This window comes from Phaethon aethereus (genome assembly GCF_964289735.1).
Source record: "Phaethon aethereus genome assembly, chromosome: 9".
NCBI lineage: Eukaryota > Metazoa > Chordata > Aves > Phaethontiformes > Phaethontidae > Phaethon > Phaethon aethereus.
Window position 1 is genome coordinate 29,401,553 of NC_138585.1, and position 27,339 is coordinate 29,428,891.

Consider the following 27,339-nt stretch of genomic DNA (forward strand, 5'->3'; position numbering starts at 1 on the left):
ATAGCAGCGGCTGCCTCAGTGCCTTCATGAAAGTAATGGAACAGCACCAGAATGGTGGCTGAATGTATTCAGTTTTTGGCAAAGGAAGCTGTTAAGACATGTCCTTTTTTTTTTTTTTTTTTAAACAGTAGGCTAATGAAGAAGAAAAATACTCCTTTCCTCATCTGTTGTTGGTTACAGCAAGTATCAATCTGACTAAAATGACAGCTCATTTGGTTGCAATTTTTGGGAGAAGCTGCAGGAAACTTCAGAGTGGTTCCACTTAAGTGACATGAAAGTATTTTTCAAAAGGCTCTATCCTGCAAGGATATAAATGCTTTTGACGATCACTGACCATGGCAACCATTGACGAGGTCACACATAGATAGTTCAACGATTCTCAGCAATATACTGTTTCTGCATAAGGTAGCGTAGCATATGCTTTTATCTTGAGTGTACTAGATATACTACTTTCTAAATCAGATTGAAGTTTCAGGAAATCACATTCTGACAACCTCATGCTTTGCCCTTTGCATCCTTTAATTTTCTTAGCATCTTTGCAAGCTCATTTTCTTGTCTATGACTTACGGATAATTGCACATGTTCGCTACCGCTGTAAGCAGATTATTTTATCACTACCACTTGTCTGATGATGTTTACACGGTATGCTGGTAGGGCCGGCTACGCCGGACAGAGCGCGGCCTGACGCCGCTGCCGGGCCGTCCCGAGCTCGGTACGCCGCAGGCGCTCGCGCCGCCGGAAGGCTGCTGGCGGGCGGGGCAGGGGCAGGGGGAGGCGGGTGGGAAAGCTGCGGCCTCCTCCCGCGTGTAGTGTCTTCATGGGCCAGCCTCGATGAAGTCCTTGGCACGGATTGGTGGTTGCTGTTGCCGGGCCTGGAGCGCGGGTTCACGCCGGGGAGCGGTGGCTGGCGTAGCTCTCGCTGGGCTCTGCGGGCCGCGGGAGCCCTGCTGCTGCCATGTCGTGGAGGCTTCCCAAGTGAGACGGGGGTGGTGGCGGCGGCGGCGGGCGCCGCGCCGTGCGCGGGACGCGCCTCTGCTGATCCGCGTCGCGGAGGGTCCCGCCTGCGTTCGGCCGCTTCGCACCGTGTCCAGCGAGCGGCGGCCGGGGCGGAGGGTGCCACGGCGAGCTGAGGCGGCTAGCGTAGAAACTCCGAGCCTCCGCCGCCTTATTCCTGTCCTTGTCGGTGCTGCGCGCCAAGGCCGTTGGTGTGGCTTTTGCATTCCGGCAGGGCTTCCGGAGAGGTCTTCAGCAGGGCAGTGGCAAAATGGCTTCCGGTTAACCCGTTGCTGGCTGATCTGCAATTACCTCGGAGCAAAGCCTCTTAAACGGTTTCTTTTTTCTGTCAGAGTACATGGAGTGCCGATTTTACAGTAACTTTAGATATTATTTGCAAAAGAAACCAAAGTTTACTATTCCGAGCTCTAAATAACTAGTAAATGGAAACTAGTTATTTTAATTGGCAGTACTGTTAAATTAATCCAGCAACACAGCAGGGTAGTTTGGGGACATATCAAAGGTCATGATTATTATGTATCCGTTGAAACTTCTATTGAGATTTTATTGTTACATATGACTCAATTAAAGCAATTGTTAGTATGTCGATCTTCACTCAAACATGCGTTAAATGCATGGCCAAAGATGTTTTCATCTCATAGTGTGCAATAACATGAGTTACCAGGTGTATCTCTTCAACAGAAGGGGAACTTGGCTGAGCAAAGTTTGTATTAGGGACACATAGTGTAATTGCCTGGGTTAGGTTGGAGTAGCTGATTATCTCTGAAGTTTATTATAAAGCAATAATAGGTGTGAAAGTAAGCTTAATATATGTAGGGAGCATTTGTTTTAGCATTCCAACTTGTGTGGATACGAAAGTATCCTATCTAACCTTTTCCTTAGGTTAGAAAAATTTGTGTTGGGAGAATACATAGACCGTTTGCTGTGCCAGGTATAATTAGAGATGTAACTAAATCTGGAGAATTCTTAAAGTCGTTGGCAAAGATAATCCTGTGAGGGAAGGTAGGGTGAAATGCACAAATACTGTAGTTTAGTCAGTTAAGTTGTCAGCTCTTTATTGTAATTGGCTTAAACTAATTTATTGGGGGTTAAAAAATGGCAGACAGAGTTTTCTCCTAATATAGAACTTTTTTTGAATGTTTCCAGGTAAATCTTACCTGGATGAAGCTGTAAAACTGGGCTTTATAGGTAGCCTATATAAAGGGATAAACTAGTTGACAAGGAAATAATAATGCTATTGTTATCATTTTTAAAAAATTGTCAAATATTTCGCACTTTTTCTGTCTGCAGAGATTCTGCAAGAGGATGCTCTCAATATAACATCTGCACAGGAGAGAGAAACTATTCCTGTTTTTCCTCTTCTGACTTTTACTCCAGTCTTGGGTTGGAAGACTTTCTCTCTGTGGGTGACACTTCTGGAACAGAGGAGAATACAGACTCAGCTATCTTATATGGAACTTTGCGAGGAAGTGTTGTTGGATTACGATACTACACAGGGATTGTAAGTGCATGATAAATTACAAAGCAGAAGAAAAAGTTTTTAACAGCTTCAGAAAAAAAAAGTTTGTTTAAATTTCAAAAATTCCGAGAGCATTTGAACAAGTATAATTTTAATATTTTTTTTCCTAACTTGCTGTAGTCAACATTCTTCATAGGAAGCACTCAATCTAAAACTTCAATTAAAAATTTAATTAAGGTAGCAAGCTTTCAAATCTGGTTTAGTTACTTGGTAGCTCTGCTCACCCACATAAGGCAAATGAAAGTGACTGAAGACAAGAAATTAGGTAGGTTGTTGAACTGTTTACACGGACAAAAATGGATGTTTATTCCCTTGTAAAATGTGTTAGCTGTGGAAGGTAGTTCTTGCTGTCAGGAATACTTTTGAAATTGCTGACATCTGTCAGGTAGCTATTCTGTAATGCTTTTGGTATTTTGAATAAGTAGTAGGTTATTAGAGTGACTGAACAGAATGCTATACCAAATGAAGCTTTAAGCTTCACAATATTTAAGTAAATGTATGTTAGATACTTCTGCAAATAATTTGCGACTAAATGAGTGTGTTCTGGCATTTGTTTGTTTTGCTTTGTTAGGTTAATAACAATGAAATGGTTGCACTTCAGAGGGAGCCTAATAATCCTTATGATAAAAATGCAGTGAAAGTAAATAACGTGAATGGAGACCAGGTAGGCCATATAAAAAAAGAACTAGCAGCAGCATTGGCAGGCATTATGGACAACAAACTAGCATTAATTGAAGGGTAAGTGTGAAGATTATGCTTTTGGTTCCATCAATATAAATAGTGGAAGCCATTTTTGTTGCTACACTAGCAAATTCTGAAAACTAGAAGTTCTCTTTTGACAGAAATGACAGCTCTTGGTAATATGATTAAGGCTTAATATTTCAGACTCTTTAATCTTCTGCTGAACTACTTGCATACAGTTCATTCTTTCCCATATGTGCTGAAATGTAGAGACACTATTGCGAGCAAATTCCTTAAAGATTGTTGTGGAACTCTTAAATTAACTGCATGTGGTGGTTTGTATAAAAAGTTTACGCAGTATGAGTACTAACACCTGTCTGGAACATTCTATGTTTTGATGACAATAAGCACTTTGGAGTACCTGAGGTTTATTATAAAAAGGTTTATTATAAAAAAATTAAACAATTAAAAGATTACTGGGGTTTTTTTCCTGCTTTTTATCAGGGTTGTCCCTTATGGAGCAAAAAATGCCTTTACCATGCCTGTACAAATGAGCTTTTGGGGAAGAGAAGAAAACAAGGAAACAGTGCTAGATCAGCTAAAGAGGCATGGATTTAAATTGGCTCCTCCTCTGAAAGGTAAGTCTTGAAGTTGTGGCATTTTTTCCTGTTTTAAAATATTCAGATTGAACTTGCCACTGGTTGGAAGAAATGTTTAAGGGCTTAATCCTCATCATAGTCTTGTCAATCCCCACATTTTTTTCTAATTTAGTTGGGGAATAATACAGAGACCACAGCTATTAATTTTAAACTTCATGGTAAATATGCTTTTGTGGAGAGGCATTTGAGCAACCGTGGAAAATATACTCGACTCCATAAGTTCCTTAAAAATCCGTAATGATTCTCTGCATTTCTCCAGGCTTGCAAAAATTTTTTAATAAGGAACAGGTTAGACCCTTTCATAGGGTGAGGGTTTCAGGGACAGTGCTGCTTTTTAGCAGGGTGCTAGGACATGTATCCCACTAGTGAGGTGTGAGGAAATAGAGATGAGATGTCTCTGAACAAATAAGCTTAGCAGACCTGATGCTTTGCAGCGCCAGCCTCGCACAAAAAGCACCTGTGCTCCTGGAACTAAGCTTTGTGGAAGCGGCAGTAGTCTGGAGTAAGGATGCGTACAGAAATAAACACTTGGGTGAGGGGTAGATCTGTTTTACATATAGCAAGATTTCAGCTTTTATCTTACAGGTTCTGTTGCGCATAGTTAACAGAAAAACAGGTTGGAGTAAAAAAGCATTTTGCATTATCAGTCATGATACTGTTACTAAGTCAAATTTCATGTAACACAACAATTTTTGAGAAACACAGTTGCCATCTCCAAGAATGCCAACTCACAGCTCATTGCCCGAATCTTACAAAGCTTTGTGGAAAGCCTTTGTAGCCCATTAAAAGTAATGGATAAATTGAGGCTAAAAGACAAATGGTGAAGAATACTGTCTTATAGCCCACAGTCTGATCAGCGTTGTTACTCATGAGCCAGTGAAGGTTGAGGCTGGGAAGTTGTCATATTGTTGTGTTTCAAAATACTATCTTTTTAATGGCATGTAGGTTCAGAATGTGGTTTTGGATCAAAGTGGATTTCTGAGAGAGCTGGTCCAAGTTATAGCGCTCCAGTTCATGCTCCTGTGCAGTTGACAACTGAGCAGGTTTGCATTTTGTGCTTAAACACGTGGAATTTTAACAGTGGGGGCCTTTAACTTTTTCACTAATAAAACAGTGCTTGTGAAGTGGAAGTCTGTTGCTGCTTTTTTTTTTCTTTTCTGAACCACAGATTTGCTTTGAAGTCATCTTTTGAACTTTTCCATTTTTATTCTGTAAGCAGATGTTTTAGCTATGACAGCCTTGAGTTCCATGTAATTTTGGGAGGTTTTGGTTGTTCAGTAATTTTTTTTACATTGTTGTGGTGGTGTGTTTTCTTTTCTCTATCCTACTGCTTTACCAGATAACAAGTATGTTAGGTTCTTAAAAGAAAAAATCAGACTTGCAGACTTTGTCTTCAGATTCGTCCCAGGGTAATACATGAAGGGTTGGGTGGTGGTTTGGTTTTGGTGTTGCTTTTTGTTTGCTCTTTCAAATTACAGTGAAGTACTTACTTTAGTGAGTGTTGTACAAGGATATGAATATCTTTAGCCATCCCTTCTCAAGCTCTAGCTTGTATTGGCATGTGTTTGTCTTGGAAAAACTGAACTGAGTTTTTATATAGTAGTAGCTAGTGAACACATTGTAGCAAATCAGGTCTAAAGTGGTAGACCTGTCTATACTGATTACTCTATGACAGGTAATTGTAATTTAATAGAGTCGTTGATTATTTAGTGAGGTTATTTTTAATTGTAATAATTTTAATTGCAATTTTTGTGTTCATTTATGCAGCTTAAAAGTGAATTTGACAAATTGTTTGAGGATCTGAAGGAAGATGATAAAACTTGTGAAATGGAAGGAGCGGAGGTATTTCTTAAGCTAGAAACCATTTTCAATAAAAATATAAATACTTAAACATCTAGGTACATATTTGGCTTTGTCTGGACACAGGAGATGCTTGAATCAGAAAAAAATTTCGTAGATACAAAGGACTTTGGAAGAAAATTTTTTTTGTATAAAAACAGAATGTCATATTTAATATGTGAATAGTGCATAACGTATCTCTCTAATTTGCAGGCTGTTGGCACAGACTTGCTTCCCCATCAGAAGCAGGCTTTAGCTTGGATGGTTTCACGTGAGAACAGTAATGATTTGCCACCATTCTGGGAAGAGAGAAGTAACTTCTATTACAATATACTTACAAATTTTGCAGAAAAGCAGCGACCTAAAAACGTTCTTGGAGGAATACTGGCTGATGATATGGGACTGGTAATAATACTTACCAAGCTTGAATTTTTTTTATACAGAACGTGTGTGTGTTTCTTGATTGGTTGGTCATTTGGTTCGTTTTAATCTGTGGAAAATAGGACATTCTTTTCTGTTTTGCAGGGTAAAACGCTTACTACTATTGCATTGATTCTCACAAATTTTCAAGATGGCAAGCCTCTCCCTGTTGAAAAGGTCACAAGTGAGAAGTTTTATGAGGTGAGATGAAAGAAAAAGATTGTTTTAACAGAGTTAGTATAGCAGTTAATAAAAAAACCTGTGCCTAGTAACTTTCTGTATGGTGAACTTTGTACGCATTTTGTAGAAAAAGTTACTCAAGTATATCAAATAAGAGGAAGAATAGGGTGGGTTAGTTGAAGGTAGGTGGACTATGTTACTTCAGAGTGTATAATTGAGCGGTAGACTGTGTTATCTTAGGAGTGTATGCTTAAGTATATTCCAGGGAAGATTTTGTGAAGGCATAAACATTTTCAATGTTAAGTTTTATAAATTTTTAAGTTTCTTACAAATTTCTCCTATAGGCAAGTAGTGACTCCACAAATAGAAGTGGGGTGTGCATGCATAGTCCCTGTGTGGTTTGGAGGAAGTGCCTGAAACAATCGAAACAGCAAACGGAGGGTCTTGCTATATAGTACATAAATAAATAAATAAATCCGGGTTTATATTTTTGTCGAATACTTGAAATGAAGAGAGGAGATGAAACTATAGTCGGTGAAGTAATACCAATGTGCAAACTCATCTTAAGTAGTGTAGTTAAGTGCTTTTGCTTTTGTTATGATACAATATTCAAGATGATGAAATAAACTAAATGCTAAGATTAGGTGATTTATTATTCAATATACCCTGACAGTATTAAGGGTGGGGATTTTGTTTCGTTTTGGCACGCTTGTCTAAATTTAACAAAATAATGCTTTGTGTTTGTCCTCAGAATGTTTACTGGAAAGTGTTATCAGTGTGTTTTCTTTCTAGGGCAAGCTGTGTAGAGTGAGTTTCTCTCCTTGCCTCTACAGTTTCATTTGAATTCTGCATGTGGCTACTGAAAAAAAAAAAAATATAGCTTTTTCAGCACCTCTAAGTGACTGTCTGACTTGCCACTGAGCAAGTCTTTCATGTTTCAGAGCAGTAATTAATCACTGGTCAGATTAGTGTAATAATGTTATTGGCATTTTTTCCATTTGCTACATTGAAGAATAAAAGTTTCCTTTCCTCAATAGGAATCTGGTACTGACAGCATGAACAACGTTGGACGCAGACCGTGTAAAGGTGACAGCAAACTATGAAAAGTCCAGTTATCTTTGCATGATAATTAAAGTAATTACGTGGGGCACTCTTAGTCTGTGGTCAGTGCTAGTCTGCACAAACTCCTGACAAACTAAGTATCTGAGAGAAGTATTCAAAACATACCTTTAGAGGTGTTTCAGTTGACATATGGGAGGATTAAATGCCTTGTGAGAAATTTGTACCCTGCCGGGAAAGTTACCACATCCAGGAAATGGATTCTAGGTTTCTTTTGCTTTCCTTTTTTCTTCCTTGTAGATAAAACAGGAGCATTTATGCCTCTGTTAGAATCTGGTTTGTTTAAACTGTGAACGTTAGTGAAATTGTAATTAGGTTCTGTATTAAGTTCCTTTTTTTTTTAATATTTTTAAGTCATGAGCACATGACAAGTATTCAGAAGGATTTTATAACACCTGTAGTTTTCAGGTTGTACTGGGGGAATTTATAGATGTATGTGAAAAATTATACTTGCTATTAGTATGTTTTGTAACTCCTCATGCTCTTGAAGATGACTGAAGAAATGTATGGCCTTGAAGTTTTCTTGCAGTAACTTTTCCCTCGCTGTCCTCCCATGCAAGGAATTTTAATATGGAGGGCCTAACTGATAGCAAAAGAGAAATGGACTGATAAGGAGAGAGCACATTAGTATGCACTGCCTCTGATGAAAATTATTTTTATCGGTACTCTTGAAGGGAGAAGATGCAAACTTTCGTGGAGGTCAATATGAGTGTCACTAGAAAATCAGAATCTTTACCAAAGCTGAAATGCCTAGCAGCATCCAAGACAGAGATTTATTTTTTTCCCAGAGCATCAGGCATTTTAACAAGATACTATTTACAGCAGTGAGTGGAGAGCTTGTTTCTACTACTATTTTATCTGAAAAAGTGATGATAAAGTCTTTCAAACATTTATATCCCCAACACCATTTCTCATTCTATTGTACATTAAATTGATACCTATTTCTTGAGTCTTTGCAAGTTTTGCCATCTTCAGGATTGTATTAAACTTTTTTTAATATTAAAAAAAAATCTTTACTGAAGTTTAAATCTGGAATTCAAGCATGAATTTACTTACCTGAGTTATAGCAAAACTCCTTCTGTAGGTGCTGCTGCTTTCAGGTTTGGTATCAACTCTGTCCTGACGTGTTTTTACTTTTGCAGTTTCTTCTGATATGCTATTATTCACAGAGTGCAGAGGTGATGTTTTGTTCACTACCTGATAGAAGACTTTCTTCTATCCAGCAAAAAAATCAACAAAACAAAACAGGCCCACTGCAACCTCCCCGCACATCTGGGATGTTACCACATTTTTTCTTTTAATGTTGCTGTTACTCATTTAGTTTTAGGCAATGTATAACTCATTAATTAGTAAGGTTTGACCCATAAAAAAACTTCACTATTTAGCATATTTAAAATTTCTTTATAGAACTTCACCCTTACTGTTAGTAGTACAATGCCTACATTTGGTTTTTCCTCTTTTCTTGACAATTTGTTTTTGACCACCTGCAAACTCAGTACACATTTTATGACTTTGTAAATATTTAATACTGTTTTAAGAGTATTTTTATTTTTCATGTGTGATCACAATGTCAGTAGTACTTGTCCCATGCAGAACTAAGGTTGTTTTAAAGGAATTTTGTACTTGTTCTCAACCAAGTTACGCTAAAGTTGGTTTGATGACCAAGCTGAAGACTATGTATATTTTTCATAAATCCTAATTTCTTCTTTCTGAAGACTCTAGCAGTGTGGTGGAGCCTGGTGTTTCTAACATAAAAAAGTTTGAAACTACTCCGATGAAACACTCAAGTTGTCTTCCAAAAAGGTAGATAGGAATAATCTTTTTGTTGGTTTGCTACATAGATGTGGTGTAAGAATGAAGTGGTACTTTGTTATGATTAACTGTAGCCAAAAACATGTTCCTTCTCTCTCCTCACCTTTCAGTATGCTATATTTGTGCTTATGTTTATCCTAAGTGTTCTGTATCTGTGTTGCACTTTGGAATATATTAAAAAAAGCACTAACGCTACGTGGCTTGCGAGACTGCATGTGTGGCATCTAAAAAACTGGCTGTGGAGTAATCTTTCTTTAGTTGGGTTTAAGTGGTTAAGAAATACTTTGCAGACATGTTTCTGACAGAGACAACTTTGAGCTGATGAAGTTGTGTTTGAACCTTCCCACCACATTAGCCTCTTCTTATAATTGCTGTGAACTTCAGTGATAATCTGTACCAAGTTTTATGAGCATCATTCACCCTGCAATTCTGTGTTCTGTGCTTTCCCTTTGTCTAACCCTCCTAAAGAGAAAAATTTCAAATCACAGTGATATCTTGTTTGCAATATCAAGTTAATTTGCTTTATGTTCTTGAGATTTAATATGTAAATTGAAGGAGTAGTAGAGTTGTGGAGGTTTTTTTGGTTTGGGTGGGGTTTTTCCTTTCTTAATGATGCTATCTTAGAGATAAAGCAAAGAAACCCAGATATTCAGGAAGCCGTGACTTGGGAGAGTCTGAAGAATGGCTACCGCAACAAGCGGAAAGTAAGTTGCAAGGAATTTTTTTTTTAATTGGTTACTGTGACACCTGGTGTCTGTCTTTCTGAAGCCAAACTGAAAAGGATTTCTAATTAACTGGAATAAACTACTGGGCTTTTTATTTTATTCAACCAAAACTTTAAGCAGAAAATTCTAGAAATTGCTGAATGGGAAAGCGATGTTTTAGTCATAGGTGTTGTAGTTTGTTTCCTTAGCTGAACGAGTGGTGATGTAACTAGCTATTAGCAGGGTCAAAAAGGATGGTGAAAAACGGAATTACTAATATTTTTAGAATTTGACATAGGCTTGTTGTCGGGACACTAGGGTTGAAAAAACAAATTAAAAAAAATAAGTCCATCTTTAGTGGTAAATACCTGAAATGTGATCATGAAGAGGCACGAACATGTCATTTGTTGAACTAAGTATCTTGCGTGGGGAAAAAACCAAAAAAGAAGGGCTACAGGTACTCTGGATTAAGCAGTTAAGTTTAGGTTTAAACTACTTGGAGTGAAACCTGTCCTAAACTATATTTTTTCAATGACTGCTAAACTGCATTCCTCTGAAGATTCATAACCTGAAGTACATGTATAAGATACTATATTACTGCACACATGCCTGTCAGAGTTCAAGAAGCATCTGGACGATGCTGTTGGCTGTATAGTTTAGTTTTAGGTAGTCCTGCAAGGAGCAGGGAGTTTGACTCGGTGGTCCTTATGGGTCCCTTCCAACTCGAGATATTTTACATTATTGTATTGGAGAGGAGAAGTAATTTGGCTAACAGGTTTGCCTTTTATGAAATGTGTCATAAAAATAAATGCACTTATGTGCTCTGCATGGTGTGAAAAATCTGTCTGGCTTTTTGCAGCAGCTTCCTGTGTTATCCAAGAAGATACAGGCTTTGCATCTGTTCTTCTACCTTCATCTACTTGTTTAAAAAGACAAAGAAAGAGAAAAGGTAATGAAGGGATAAAAAGATAATATTTGAGTTTTTTGAAGCTGAAGTATTATATGTATTTGACTTAGTAAATGAAGCTTATGTCTTTGTAAATTGCTTTGATGCTGTTCAGGTGAAGAAATTTAGATAGGACTTCAGCGAACCATAAGTTTTTTGAACTTCTACTTTGCTTTAAAGTGAACTGTTAAGCCACTAAATATGACTTCTGTTTTCTCAGGTACTGTGAGCACTCAGTCAGTTGAGAAGAAATATTCTGGTTATAGCCCCAGAGCAACACTGATTGTATGTCCACTGTCTGTCCTAAGCAACTGGATAGTAAGTGCTAAGCTGTTTTAGTGTGTAAATGTGATATATGTTGATAAATAGTATGCCCTGTAGTCTCTCATGCTAGTAAAAGATCATAGTTTTCCTTTTTTTTTGAAACAGAGCTGCTTTCACGAGGGAGGTTTATTTGATAGAAATTTAAAAACTGGAGTAGTAGTATAATGAGAGTGCCGTTCCATGAGTAGCAAGCTCAACACTGTCAGAAGGAGTGAGCTCGCTTTCCATTCCTTGCTTTTGACTAGGAAGATTCACTTCGGCACTTCTGGAACTCATGTGATTTAACTCCTTAAACCAGATGAGGAAGGTGGAGGAGACAGGTCCTTCTTTTTGCTTGCTGGGAAAAAAATATTACTGTACTTTATTGATAATGCGTGTGACATTTCATTTACTGGAGGTGTTCAGTAGTTTGACGATCCTGTTGGTGGTTTGTGGGAGTAGGTCTGCGAGGGTGAACAGGCTGAAGGGCCCTTCTCTGTCTCTGCATTAGTTAAATTTTTTTGTTTTCATGCTAGCTGTGGTTAGAACATTAATAACAAAAGGAAACAATTTAATCTTAGGCTGTAGGTAAAACATTAAAGTCATCTAACTGGGAAACATCGGTTAGTGTGGAAAAAAAAAAGTACTTTTTTCATCAATTCAAAACTGAATTAAGTATTTAAAATGAAAACCTGTGAGTCTGGTGCTTCAAAAATCAAACTGTTGAGTTTTATTGGCTGTTGAGGTTACTGTATTCCGACTGCTTCACAGAACAAATGTCGGGCATATAAACACTGACAGCAAAATTGTCAAAGTATTAATTTTATGTTAAAACCTAGGTGGTTAACCCAGTAAGGGGAAGAAGCTATAAATGAACAGTGAAAGAATAAACAGAGAGAAGGTGAAGGTAGAAAGTGAAAAAGAACATAAAAGCTCCTCTGCTACAGTTCAGGAGGAACAGTGGATTTTGAAGTGCATTTACCATCAGGATGTGAATTAATAGTGTGCAAGAAGTAGAGCTAGAGTTATCAGAATGTGATACTGTGTCTATTACTATTGACTGAGGTGACTACTTCTGGTCCCTCTTCTCACCTGGATGGAGAGGTAGAAAAAAGAAACTTAAATTCAAATTGCTTTTGTTATATAAGTGGATGTAGAATGTCACAGAGCTTGAGGAAGTGGTTTTTAGTTAAGGCAACTTAGAAGAATTTTATTCTAAGAATCATATAGTAACACAGTATCTTTTGGGTGACTTTTTGACAACTTTTCTTTCAGGACCAGTTTGAACAACATATCCACCAAGATTTTCATGTAAATATTTATGTTTATTATGGTTCTGATCGTAGCAAAGACCCATCGTTTCTTTCAGAACAAGACATCGTACTGACAACATACAACATCGTAGCTACTGATTACGGAGTAAGTAAATGAGAAAAAATGTTCTTTGAAGATGCTTTACTGTTCAAGACTGCTGGTGTTTGGGCTAATGATGGCAGTATATTCAAGTGCTATTCTGGTAGGCAATCAAAAGGTTATAGCTATAGTTTTGCTTTACATACTTTCTTACGGGTTTGCTGTGGTAACCAAGGGAGTTTTTTATTGATTGCTCCTGTAGAGAAAATGGTTTGACTGCAATTATGACAGTTTAAGAAGAGACTTTTTAAGGATGGAAAAGGATGGCAAGTATGTAAATCTCCCCAAATCTCAGTGGCATGAGGCTCTCATTTCTGCCTTCCCCTATCAAATTCAAAGAATATGGAGCATACAAAAACATAATTCCATAGTTCTTGTTGCACATAGGCTGCAACCAAGTAGCGCATTCCATGAGATGTATTTGTAAAGTGATGTTTTCATAGAAATTCCAGCCATTTTAAAAACCTGAAGATTACATATTTAAATATAATATAAACTATTAATTTGCTCTCTAATCCATTTTCCATATCTCTGTCTTTGAAGCCTTTCTTCTTTTCAGGCTTAGCTTATTCTTGCTGTAGCTCATTCCTCGTGTTCAAGTATGAAAAGACTGGTAACATTTTCCAGGAATCATTAAACCTGAGAAGGAATGCCTCGTACTTAGTTTTGCTCTTATGTGCTGCTAAATAAACAAGATGCAAATAAATACTATCCATTATTAATTGTGATATTGTTATATTAATAGGTTGCTTAATCCAAATTGTAAAAAAGTATTTTAATTTGAGTAAAAGATTTAAAAAATACTGTGTTTCAGATCAGAGGTGACAGCCCTTTACACAAAATCAAGTGGCTGAGAATTGTGTTGGATGAGGGGCACACTATACGAAATCCAAATGCTCAGCAAACTAAAGCTGCCTTAAATCTGGAGGGGCACAGAAGATGGGTACTTACAGGTAAAATATTTGACACCAGAGGAAAAGCAATGCAAATCATCTTAGTGTAATGCCATCTTGTGTTTCCCACTTGGTGTTTCCCCTTTGGCTTTTTCTGGGAGGTGGTTAATGTCTGTCTGTGTCATGTTCATTTGGAATGTTTTTTAACTTGTCTTTGAGCAGTGGTTTAGATGTGTCTTCTTTTAGTTGTTTTTTATTTTGTTCGCTTGGTTTTGTGGTTTCCGTTTTGTTGTTTGGGTTTTTATGGGGTTTTTTGTTTGTTTTTTGTTCAGTTTGTAGACACAAATTTTAAAATAACTTTTGATACACAGGTTTGGTGGAAGTGCAAGTAAAAAGAGACCTATTTATGAACTGGCATGTTACATCTGGTTAGAAGCTCACACTCTTACATACTTGTCTGAACCTCAGTAGCTTTTTGACATGTAATAGTCATCCTAAAAATTGCCAGGGACCATGCAAGCATATGATCCTTAAAAGTAATTTAAAGAAGATCATGAAGTAACCACTGCTCATGAAGCTGAAATGGAAAGACTAGCATCCAACTCTTCCTAGCACTGAGAGCTGCAGTTTTCTTACTCTCATATATTTAATTGTTTTGTAGTATTTTAATTAAAAAAATAATACGTATTATACTTAATAACATGTCAGCCTAGTTATGAGATACCTTGTCCATGTCGTATGGTTTGGAGAAAGCATAAAACTTTCACTTTGATTAAAAATCTGTATTTTTTCGTTTCTTTGAGGTTTTAAAATCTTCTGTTTGTTTTCTGTTTAGGCACTCCTATTCAGAATTCCGTAAAGGATTTGTGGTCTCTTATTTCCTTCTTAAAACTGAAACCTTTTACTGATCTAGAGTGGTGGCACAGAACAATTCAACGTCCAGTCACAATGGGAGCTCCAGGAGGACTTGGGTAGGAAGTGTTCCCAAAGGGTTTGTGAATGATTATGACTGGCAGTGCTTGGGCAATGTGACAAATTAGTGTTCACATTTAAAGTTGAAATGCATGTGTCATCAGTTCTTACTTCAGTTTTTTAGTTCAAATTAATAAATATTAAATAATTATTTAATAATTCAGATTAATGAATTATATTGTACTACTGGGATTGGATTTTGTACAGAACATGTATTTATGCAATAAAATGAAAAAAACCCTGACAACCAACAAACCAACCCCAGCTGTGTAATATATCATCTCTCTATGTATTTTTAGGCGTTTACAGTCTCTGATTAGGAGTATTACCCTTAGAAGAACTAAAACAAGTAAAGTTAAAGGAAAACCCATTTTGGAGTTACCAGAACGTAAAGTACTTATTCAGCATGTTACGCTTACAAAGGGAGAGAGACAAATCTATCAGTCTGTGAAGGAGGAGGGCAAAGTTGCTATTAGCAGGTAAGTAGAAGGCTTTCTTAATCTTGAAGGTTGAAGCTTGGTATCACAAACTTGTGTTTTGGAAGTTTTGATTGTGTTAGCTATAGCAGCCAAGTGTGACAGTTCGTGTGCTGTAAACTAATAACTGCAAGTAAATACAGCATCTCTTCAGTTATGAATGGTGAAGTAGAGACTGTTGCAGAACTATATATAGCAGAAGTTCTGTCTTGTGAGAAACAGAAAGGGATACCAGATAGGTAAAGAATGGCTTTAAAATTTCTGTCACCATGTGTTAGCACTGCTTCTAGTAGAACATGCTACTGGTAGTATTTTGTACCGTGTTTCAGAGAGGATTTGAGAAAATATATTCAAACAGGAAAGTGAAAAATCAGAACATCATTCTAACAGCTAAACTTGATCACTTGATGTCATCTGTTACTTCAGGCTGTAGCATTTAACACTAATGATAAAACTCTTGTTCAGATTTTTCAGTGAAGGGACTGTACTAGCTCACTATGCTGACATCCTTGGTGTCCTGCTCAGATTAAGGCAGCTTTGTTGTCATCCTCATCTTTGTATAAATACATCTTCTTCTAGTTTTTCAGCTGGTGAGTGAATGCTTTTGTTTCTTGTGTTTCTAAAAACAGGACTTGCCCTTTGTATTCAAGAACAGAAACACGTTTTTGTGTTTTCCAAGCCTTCTAGCTTCAGCCTTCCTCTTTTCAGCTTGGATTACTGAACTTTTAGCTTTGTTACTTTTTTTTTTTTTTTTGGTATCATAATATGTTTGAATGTGTTTGAGAAGTGGGTGCTCAAGCACATACTCAAATATGAACAAAAGCAATGAAGTATGAGTAGTTACAAAGGCTAGAAGCAGGAGTTAATAAGCTTTGACAGCGCGTACAGAAATCACTGAAGAGGATCTCTGCAGTGCCAAATGCAGAAGGCTTGTTAAAAAGCAGTGTATCTGTTGTTGTAATAATTTACAGAGGTGATTTGTCAGCAGATTTTTTCCTTTGCCTCTGGAGAAAAGATGTAGGGGAGCTTTGGGGAATGGCTTGTAGATTGGTAGCCGTGTCAGCAGAACCATTGCCTCTTCAGCAGAATAGGAAACTGTTGACTTTGTTACGGCTGTGGGGAAGGGTGAACGCAGATGACTGAAAGGAGAGTGAAATTCTATTTTTGACAAGCCAGAACTGTACAGCTGCATAGTGTTAAAAATTATATGCATTTCTTTCAGAATAAAGTACAGTCTGTTTGAAATATTCCTAAACTTCAGAATTCTCAAATTTATATTTTGAAAAGTTCTGTTTTGATATGCCATTGGTATAGGTGTGATGTTTTTTCCGGAAACTGAAAGGCCAATGAGATGTGGTCAGAACTTTTTTTAGAAGGTTGTCATTTATCTTTCTGAAAAATACAGGATGGAGAAATGATTGGATAATTTTTTTAAAAATGTTTAGAAATTAATTAGTAACTAGTAAGTATGATTTGAATTTCTTTACTTAAAAAATAAAGTGATCTTAACTATAAATAGTGTCATCTCTGCAGTATTGTTACTACTTGAACAGCTGCCATATGAAAATTGCTTGTTCCCACTAGGCATTGTCACGTGTACTTATCACTGAGCATGCAGTCAAGGTTCTTTGAATTCTAACTACCATTTTTCCAAATCACATTACTCTTAATGTATTTTGAAGGAGTAGGTCAGAATTTTCTGTAGTATTTGGCAGCTTGTGTTTTCATACATTGTAGGCTATATCCTCATTGTGTAGAAACTGTCCTAATTGCATTTTCATCAGTGGAACTGTGTTGATCACAGCTCAGTGTTTCCTGTATGGACATCTCTGTTTTTAAGTATATTTCTATATTTGCAGATAATAAAACTCCTGAGGAATTGCATGAGACATTAGTGAGTAAAATGAAGTTGGTTCTGAGTTCTGGTTCAGATGAAGAATGTGCAGTTTGCTTGGAATCACTGACTGTTCCTGTGATAACACGCTGTGCACATGTGTTTTGTAAGCCATGTATTTTTGAAGTCATCAGAAGTGAACAGGTTGGTTGTTCTATACTTACAGTTAATTGTAATAGCTATTCAAATCAATGAACTGGTATCACCAGAAGGCCATCTAGCTACTGTTCCTTTAAATCAGAAATGGTGAACAGTGTAAACCCTAGTTATCAGCTGGCTTATAAAAACTCTTGGCCTGAAGTGGAAGGATGGAGAGAGTAGCTGTCAGTGAACAGTGTTAAGGTCCATCAGTATTTTCAAAGACCTTTTCCCTGGTTCTCACCTTACTTTGTCCTTAGGGTAAAAGTGATGGCATCCAGTGCAGCATCATATACCTCCATATGGTTGCATGCCTCTCCACTGCTTGCATGTGATGTGATGCATGTATATATTGTGCTTAAGAGACCAAAGCTGTGTATTGGAAGTTGACTGTTGAACTAAAATCATGTCTGCTCTCCGTATTCCACACTGATAACCTTCTATGGTGAAATAGCTGCCTTGCTAGAGGGCTATCTTTACGGCCTTTCTCTGGACTCTCTCCAGAATAAGCTTGTGGATGAGGGGTTTTTGATTACTTTTTTGAAAAGCCCAGTGTTTATTTTTCTTGCGTGCTTCTAAGCTATACTTTTCCTTCTTGTTTGCCTTTTCCTGTCTAGGGCAATCTGATAGTGTGGTAATGTCACCATCTGTATCTAGTGCTGCTGCACTTCCTCTCTGGAATTGTCCTGCCTCCTACTCAGCCATAGTAGAGCTGCAAGTGCCAGGCTAGACCTAGGTAGTGTTCTTTATAGGAGGCAGCAGGGGACAAATTAGTTCCCACTTGTGCATAATTAGTCAACAAGACAAAGGTAGGAAGTGTTGCCTGTCTGGCATGTAGATTGACTTTGTTTCATTACCAGACAGGCAAGGTTCTGATGCAGATATCCCAATCAAGAGTTTCTGAGAATTTTGAGGGAAACTAGTGATGTAAAATTATTCTCTAAGGAAAGAGCACTTGCAGAGGCCTTTTTCCACTGCAGAGGTTCTTGATGTGTCTGTAGAAGAGTTGGTGCTCCTACTCAACCTTCAGGTGTATTTTGTCATGCAGAGAAATAAATTGGGTTATGATGTGATAGAACCTGTATTACTTGACCATACAGTCCAAGTTATTTACTATGCTTTACTGAGAAAGGCCCTTGGAATATGCAGAACTAGGGCTTTTTTCCAGTCCCACATTGTTCCATAGATTGCCTTCATAGTAGTGAGGTCTGAACAGAGGTGGGTGTACACTCTGCTCTTTTGAAGTTGAACTATTGTGAGTTTATAAAGCAGTGAGTGAGTAAGCCTTTCTTACATTCAGAATGATTCCTGATTTAAATCAATACCCAAGGAAGTTTTTGCCACTTCCAGCCAAGGCACTGTTGTCTAAATTTCAGTTTCCACATGATAGGCACTTGTCCTAGTGCTGCATCTCAGTTGGGTAGTTCCTGTGCCTGAATGGTTACAATGCAGCTGTCTCCTAGTAAATAGCTCGGGAAAGCACTTTAACCTTAAAAACAAAGCAAACCAACAAACACATACCCTTTCCCCCAAAACAGCTTGGGTTCAAACAGGATTCTTCCAGGCGAGATGGCTGTGGTTTCCCTTATTAATACAAATGAGAACATTAAGCTATCAGTGAGGAATGGGATGTGAAGCTGCTGACAAATCTGCTGAGTGAAAAGTTTGGCCTTTCATTGTATTACAGACTTGGTGACCATTTTATCATTTTAATGCTAACCCAAAAGTATTTACTGAAATTGGAAAAACATTTTAGTAGTTAACAGCTTGAGTTAACACCTTCATTTCAGTCTTTCATTGAGGCTAGCTTCAGAGTTGTGCAAGTAAGTAAACATCCTACACAGAAGTCCCAATAAAGCTATAAAATCTCTACAGCAATGTAATGTCTTTGTGTATTAACTGCATTCTTGTAAAAGCTTGCCAGATACAAATTAAAACATTCTTTTTTTTTTTCTTCTAGTTGTTGATTGCGAGACACTTTTTGTCACTTTCATAGGCTTTCACTGCAAGTCTTCAGTATCTGTGTTGGCATTGTTCAGCTATGTTTTGGGTTTTCTGTTGTTTTTAATTACAGTACTAAATTGGAAAAGGGATGCAGAAAGGTGTGAGCCTTTTATTAAAAAAAAAAGTCTTTGTGCATATTGTTATATAAACTGAGTTAGCTAATTTTACAGGGTTGCTTTGATAGGCAAAAGTTTTTCATTACATTTTTGCTTCACAAAGTCGTGTATTTGTATAGTGCACACAGTCGTTTGTTAAATTTTGTGAGTAGTCCTATGGAAATGGTATTGTATAAATTCTGAACTTTGCCTTATCTGAAGTTTGCCTCAGAGGAAAAAAACCTTTTGGTGTTATGTCTCATTTCTCATGTCTGTGGGGGGGAAAAAGAGAAGATACCATGTGTCTGGCCCTGACAAAGCATATTTCATCAGACTGCTATTATTCCTGTGCAGGCTTTGAAGAAAAAGGGTAAAAGGTCATTCTTTGTTTGTAACTAAGAAAGATCTTGTCTTTGAAAGATGGTTTATTTTTCTGATATTTAAAATAGTCTTCTCCCCATAGGTATTTGTTTGCTTTTAAATCTTGCTTATTTCAAGTATAAATATACTCAGAAAGAAGACCACTGTTAAGGAAGGCTGAGTATTTTTAAAACATGTAGCATTTATACCACCTTAATGTTCTCACAAATAAATTATTTCGAAATAATGACAAAGAAATGACAAAGCAGTGTGTTACAAGAATGAATGTACTCCTTGAGGTTTTTTTGTATGAACACCAAAATAATTTCATAAAAGGTGCTTTGTATAGGTGATCTTTAGTACTCATTATAAATAATTTGCTTTAATATGTATGTTCTAATGTTATTTGGGTTTTTTCGTAGCCAAATGCCAAATGCCCTCTCTGTAGGAAGGAGCTTCGAGTAGAGCACTTGGTGGAATGTCCCCTGGAAGAGGAAATAGATTCTAGTAATGGAAAGAAGTCTGAACAGGAATGGATATCCAGTTCAAAGGTACATTCCATTGTGTTTTACTTGACTTTGGTTATGGTTTTGTAGAGCGCTCTCTAGAATGTCCATGTAAGTATGGTGAACACACTTTAAATTATGATTTAAAAGTCTGCACAGCGTGTTTAGCCAGCGTAATAAAATCTCATCACAAACAAATTTTGCAGCAGGGAAACAAGACAAAAGGAGCACCAGTTGTAAGGTGATGCTGGTCGTTGTGCTGTACATAGATGTGTCTCAATCAAATAAAATATCCAGTAAAAGCTGTTGCTTTGCCTTTTGTTTCTGAAGATAGAATAATTCCATAACCACTGAAACTATTCAGCTCTTAATTTACTTTTGCAAACTAAAAATCTCAATAAATCCTTCTTAAAACTTGTCTAAAGGATATATATTCTGCTCTAGAGGGGAAAACTAATGGGGCATCATATGTTCAGTATAACACTTGTCAGATAAGCTAGTGAAATATTTTTATTTTACTGTGCAGACCTGTTTCTCAAGGTCTGCCACATCGTTTTTTGCCTCACCTTCATTGTGCATTCCATGCGAGAAATTAAATCTTCCTGCTAGTACTTTGACCTTTTTGTTCTGAGATTGCAAATTAAAATTAAAAATTTAATGTTTCAGAAAAGCAATTATGTTATTGGTCTTTCTAAAGCTGTTTATAAATTTATTCCCTAAAAGTCCTTCTGTGGAGAACTAAGAACTGATTTAGGATATTGTACTCTAGAATAAATTAGGATTTTTAAATATTTTTTTTCTTTTTTACCTGGTGCAGTTACTTGTTTTCTCTAGTTAGTTGTTCTTTACCTCATCATAGCCAAACCTTGCGTGAGACAACTGGCACTGTTGTTCTGCCTCAGATCTAGTTCCTTGCTCCTTTTGTTCTCATGTTGGTCCCAAGAGTGCTGGTGGTTCCTCCTTGTCACCTGTCATACCTAGCCAAGGCTCTTACATAGCTTATTTGCCTGAATATTCCTGGGGGAAGCCTTTCTTACTTCTTGAGTATTGCTACAATAGAGCACTTACCTTGTGGTTTCAGAGTTCCAGTACACTGTTCCTTTTTTCCATATGCCCTGGAGGTAGGGGACTTGTTGACTCCTGGCAGTGGGAAGCGGTCTAGAAAACGGGTTTGTGAATCCACTTCCCCAAAGCACCATTAAAGTAGTAGTTTGTGACCATTAAAGTGCTCAAACCCTTAGTTTCCTTTGGAAACTAAAAGAAACCCTTCCTACAGAGTTTAAGACTAGTTCATTTAAAAGGTATTGCTGAACAGTGATTTCTCAATTGAAGTAAACTTTATCAGAGCACCTGTAGGAGTGGAATCTAACCAAGTCAGAATAAGCTGCGTAAGTCTTCATTTAATTTCAGATAAACGCTCTCATGCATGCTTTGATAGAACTACGGAGGGATAATCCAACGGCTAAATGTCTGGTTGTTTCTCAGTTCACAACTTTCCTGTCACTGATAGAAAATCCCTTGAAGTAAGTAGAACTTCTGTCATTTTTAATAAACATCTGCTTTTACGGTGTTTTAGAAAGATCTCTCAAAGAATATAGTATCCTTTTGATTTTCAGAACTTTGGAAGAGGAACAAATTACTTAAATACTTTGTTTAGTGGAATAAAGCTATGAAGTCTTGTTACTTTTCATGTATCACCTGTTCAATGCAGAATTTTAAATACACATTTCAAAGTAGAGGTCAGGATTTTAATGTATTTATTTCATGTTGTCACAGAAACTGGATTGTTAAATTGAACATTTTTACTTTCTTTTTAGAGAATCGGGGTTTGCCTTTACTCGCTTGGACGGGTCAATGGCACAGAAGAAAAGAGTGGAAGCAATTCAGTGTTTCCAAAGTGGCCAAGCAGGATCCCCAACTGTAATGCTGTTGTCTCTGAAAGCAGGTGGAGTTGGATTAAATCTGACAGCAGCTTCCCGAGTGTTTTTAATGGATCCTGTGAGTAATGGGTTGTTCATAAGGACCTGGCTTAATCTAGGTGAAGCTCCTTTGGTGTTCTCCTAAGAGGTAGAAGGAAAGTCCCTCTGAGAATGGACGCTGATGAGTATCTGTTAAAGGGCAAATAGGGTTTTACAGTGTAGCATTTGATTTCTGTTCTTTATTTCTTTCTCTCTGATACTTTTCCATGTGGTTTTTTGTTTGTTCTATTTAATAACTGCAAAAGCCATAAAGTGGAATTTCAGGAACAGTGTGGGGTTTTTTTTCTGTGTTATAACGCAGTGCTTCTCTGTTCTAGTCTCTTCTGTTATTTTTGTGAATTTATAAATAGTCACTAGTCTGAGGTTACTTACTGAGAAATATGGTGATATCTAAATTTGGGAAGTTTTTTCCTTTCATTAAAGCACTCAGGAATGCAAGATTATTTGTAAGGAATAAAAATGTAAATTACATTTACTGATAGCAAAATGGTATTCTTAACAGAATTGGTTCATGGCTTGTTGTGTCATTGTACAAAACTGAAGTTTTTCTGTTCACTTCTTCCCATCCCCGCTATTTACTCCTCTGCTCTGATGTCCTAGTTTTTTGGCAGTTGGAAACGGAGACAAATTCTGCAGTTTGTGCACTTGAAAACAAAACTAAAGTAAATTAAAATAATAGTGTAGCTTTGGACTTGGGCGTCTAGTAACTCCGATAGTAAAGAAAAAGTACTAGCTTGGACATCAAGTTAGTGATAACAACACCATGAAGACAAAAGCTATTTACTTCATAAACAAAAGGAATTAAATATGAGTAAGAGTATAGAGAAGTTGCCTTGGAAAAAGGTTTTTCATGAATTGCAATACATCTTCACAAGTATTGTTTCTGCACGTGTTGCATTGAATAGTTCAGTTGGAAGGGACCTACAACACCATCTAGTACAACTACCTTTTTTTTAAAAAAAAAATAAAAAATCTCTGAGTAAGAAAACTTGTGGTAAGTCCAAGAGAATTTTCATTTTCTGTGAAGATAATTAATGAGGTACAATGCATACACTGTCCTGTGGCAAGCAGTTGTAAGAAAATAAGCTAAACGTTGTTAACATTGGGTCATCTACAGTATATAGTTATGCTTGGCTATGGTTTGCGAGGTATAATTGCAGCCTTTATACACCATTGAATAACTCCTCATTCTGCTGGTAACCATCCTTTGATGGTAACCACCCAACGTGACAGTGGTTGACTACTTGTATTTGATGAAGGGGCAATGGGACCAGGTGATCCTTTAGTACCAAATGAGATTCGGTCATGCATTAGCAGTCCTTGAAGTGAATTAGCAGCAATAATAGGATTTAAGAAGCAGAAATACCTCTGGAGCCAGTAGAGTAACCAGTTTTTCTACTCGGATTCTGTGGATTTGTCGTAGAAGTGTAGCTTAGAGATCTGCATTCTTTCCAAGAGGTTTTATACCACAGTGCAAGGGAAGAACATTTATCCAACTATAGACTACTTTCTTCCCATGCCTTATTTTTTTCTAAATTTGTTTGTTTGTTTAAATACAATCCTATCTGCTGAATTCTCACCTTTAGGAAGAAATACGAACCTTTAATGTGAGAGTATCACAAGTATACAGATGTTTTTCTGAGGATCAAGTTTCTTCATATTTTCCCATGTAAAATATAGTATCCTTTGTATGAGAGATTGCAGAAGGGCACAGAGGTATTGCAATTCAGTTTTCCTTTGCTGGACTGATGAGAGAAGAAGAGTGACAGTCTTTGGTCTTCCTGGACTACAGCAAAGATAGAATGGAACATATTTGTGTATGTTTGGGCTAGGTCTTTCCTCAAGAAGTCATCTCGTTTGTACAGTCAGATTAGTATTAGAATGGTTTGTCGTACACAGCTTGCCAGGAATGTTCATCTTGCAGTGACAGATACATCATTTGTTGCACTTCTGCTCACTCCCTCAGATTCGAGAAACAAGACTTGCTTGGCTTTTATCTTGCAGCTTAATGTCTTAAGTGTGTTTAGGCGTCAAAGGTTCTTAGAATCGAAAATGAATTTTTTGTGCTAGCCTCGTGCTGTTTCCCTCCCTCCTTCTATAGAAAGGAGTCGTTAAGAAGCGTTCCTAGCTGACTTTCAGTATGTGGGTGATATGGCAAGGGGAGCCCACTGCACGAGACTTGCTTATCACAGACAGAACAATTATATTTTAGGTAATTTAAGTATCCATTCTGTGAGAACAAGTGGTACTATACCTTTAGACAGAAAAGACATTCTGGAAAAACGCGGAGCACAGGCTTGGCGTTTCACAAATCCTTATATTTAGTGTTATATCCTAAGCATAAGTAGGAACAGCCACACTACCATTTTATGTTCAGCAAGTTTCTTGTTTACCTAACTTGATGATTATTGCATATACTAATGGAAGTATACATAGCCTTTCTTAACAGTCAGGGGACTTAGTCTGCTGATAAATAACTGCCTGTGTTCAGCTGGTTTAGATTTTGCTATTGGGAAAAGAATACTGAGGCAGTTAGTATTTGGAGTATTTATTTCATAATTAAAATGATAACAAGATTGTTTTGATGTCTGCTAGACTCCTGACAAACTTAGATTTTAAAGCATTTACCTGAAGTTCCTGCTTGTTACCAATATATAACCAGAAGTTCTCAAAGCTTTCTTTATAGCGGGATACATAGGGAGTGAGACATTGGGTTGGGAGTAATTAATCTGCAAGCAATATTTGTTCAAAAGCTGATGGTACAATAGCTTCCTTGTGATTCCATGTGCATCTTATTATATATTTTGAAGGGAGGTTATTTAACTTGTTTTTTGCTGTTACTGATAGGCTTGGAATCCTGCTGCCGAAGACCAGTGTTTTGACAGGTGTCACAGGCTGGGTCAGAAGCATAATGTTGTTATTACTAAGGTGAGTTGAGACATGATCTGTTTGAACAGTTTTCTGGTTATGAATAAATAAATAATTTTCCAAAAAGCTTTACTGTACTTTTAAAAGAATTGTGACAACATATGTCTCACTAGTTAACTTAAATAGTGGTGTGATTTTTGAAGTGTGAGTTCTCGATTGTAAGATTTTATTACATGTAACCTATTTCCCATGAAATGATAATTTTAGAAATTAAATGTCCCTGTTGAGCTATTTGGAGTGACTAAGATGGTGTAGTATTGCTGTTGCCTAGCCTGGCTATTACAATTTATTGCCTTGAAGGTATGTAGAATGCTTTTGCTTTTGTCATAGCAGCTTGTCTGTGTCACTAATACCCAGTTACAAAAATATTACTTGGGAAATTGAAGAGAGGTTCTCTTCTGTTATAATTAGCAAAGACGACAGACTCTTCCACTATGTGTTGAGGAAAAGAAAAAAAAAGGGGGGGGGGAAATGAAAATTACAAACCTTTTCCTCCAACTGCTTTATAACCCTTCTCTCTTGTGTTTTCTTTACAAAGTAATAATGTAACTGTGCTTTAGGGTACTCAGCTTTTTAACTTTTGTCCCCCAGAGTACCTAGATTTCTCATCCTAAACTTCTAATTAAAAAAACCCACAACTCTTCAACTCAGTGGGGCTTTTTTTTGTGTTTCAGTTCATTGTGAAGGATTCAGTGGAAGAAAATATGCTGAAAATTCAGAACAAGAAGAGGGAACTTGCATCAGGAGCCTTTGCCACCAAAAAGCCTTCAGCAAGTGAAGTAAAACAAACCAAAATTAATGAAATTAAGGCTCTAATTGATATATAGCTTGAAACTGTGATATTTTGAGTAAATAATATATTTAATATTGCATTTCAAGTTACATGTCTCATGCTAACTTTTAGTTTTGCTGTCTTTGTGGTCAAAACATAAATGCTTCAAATAAATTATAAAAACTAATTTGCTCCTAAATATTAATTTAGAGAAGCAGGAACTTGGTTTTGCACTCCTAAAATCTTTCCAGTGAAACTTTGAAATGTTGCTTATTATGTACAACGCTTAGAATACATAAAACTCCCTCAAAACAGAAATGCCTATTCATGCATTCTAACTTGCAAGAATTTAGTATCTTTTTAGAGGTGAAAAGGTAACAAAAGGTAAATAATGTATGCTTTGTCCTTCAGACAAAAGCCTTAAGAAATGAATTAGCTTCATGTTTCAATTTCCGTGTTTCCTGATAACCAAACAGATCATCTAGATTATTTGTTTCAGAATTGGTGGTCAGTGATCACTTCATAAGGAATTCTTACTTTTGCAGACTATGTTCAAAGATGGCATTTAATTCAAAATTTTAATTTTTTTGTTTACTGTTTCTGAATACTACACAGGTGCAGCAGGGAGTTTCTCTGTTAATTACTTCCCAGGAGCTAGTAAAAATTAAGTACTTAAAGTGTTTTATGAATTTCTTTTAATATTTTACTTCCCTTAAACAGAATTCTGCTGATTTTTGTAAAAGTAAAGGTTTTCTGATTTGGATAAAAGGCTAAAATCATAGCTTTGTATTGATAACACGCTTTCTAATAATTTCTGTACACACTTTGAACAGTATGACTATGCTGTATGCAAAGTAGAATATGACCCACTCATTTGTCAGTGAATCAGTTAACTCTTGCAAAATAAACTAAACAAAACAAATTATCTTAATAGTTGCCATCTTTCTGACAGTTTTCTTGCACTGCTAAGTGCTTTTCCAATCCCATGCATACGTCTTAAAGGAATGCTGATCTGCATGTGTCTTGATTTATAGAGGAAGAATTTGGTAAACTCCTCATTACCTTCAAAGTAATAAATAGCATTAAGAATCTCACTTGAATATTCTTGTCTGTTCCTTCTATCTCTCTCCATTTGATTTTGGTCTTCTGTTTGGGTGTTTTCCTGACACTATGCTGCACACTTGTAACACTCAGACTTGGTATTGGAGGCAGAGATTGTTATGTTTAGGTTGATTTAGATTCAGGAAGTCTATTTGGCAGCAGAGAAACAGAATCCGATTTGCTTCTAATGCCTTTCACCTTTCCTTATGTCTTAGAGTACCAGCCAGCTGATTATAAGATGCATTGCAAACACAGGAAATAGAAAAGGATTGAAAAATAAAGGGAAGAGGTTTGGGATTTGAATGAGAGACAGTGAGCCAAGGGAAGGAGTGAGAAAGGAATTAAAGATATGTAACCTAACAAGCTGATGCAGTTTTTGGGGACCCAGCATCTTAGCTATGGAGAAAAGTATTTTAAGTCTGTTAGAGAAAGAATTAAGATGACAGGAATGACAGAAGTCAGCATGAACCCCAGTAACTGGTTGTCACTGGAAAGGTGACAAAAGAACAAGAAAACAGAGCTGCACCCAATTGACTTTTTTTTGCATAGCTTATGCAAGTTAAACTTTCTTTGGGGTTTTGGGGTTCAAATTCTGATGTTTAAAGATAAGCT

General features: G+C 36.9%; 1 protein-coding gene across 1 annotated transcript; it reads left to right on the forward strand.

Moving 5' to 3' along the window:
• Positions 1-644: 644 nt before the first annotated feature.
• HLTF (helicase like transcription factor) lies at positions 645-25,681 on the forward strand (the record flags this gene model as incomplete). The annotated part of the gene is made up of 25 exons (XM_082003760.1): positions 645-1,121; positions 2,161-2,183; positions 2,305-2,515; positions 3,105-3,271; positions 3,719-3,852; positions 4,819-4,916; positions 5,641-5,715; positions 5,926-6,117; positions 6,238-6,333; positions 7,350-7,398; positions 9,147-9,234; positions 9,868-9,947; positions 10,807-10,896; positions 11,114-11,211; positions 12,472-12,615; positions 13,424-13,562; positions 14,338-14,473; positions 14,774-14,953; positions 15,416-15,540; positions 16,810-16,988; positions 19,864-19,992; positions 21,358-21,470; positions 21,765-21,945; positions 24,774-24,854; positions 25,529-25,681. The coding sequence occupies 25 exons, from the start codon at positions 645-647 to the stop codon at positions 25,679-25,681; spliced, it is 3,438 nt and encodes a 1,145-aa protein (XP_081859886.1).
• Between the last annotated feature and the right edge of the window lie 1,658 nt (positions 25,682-27,339).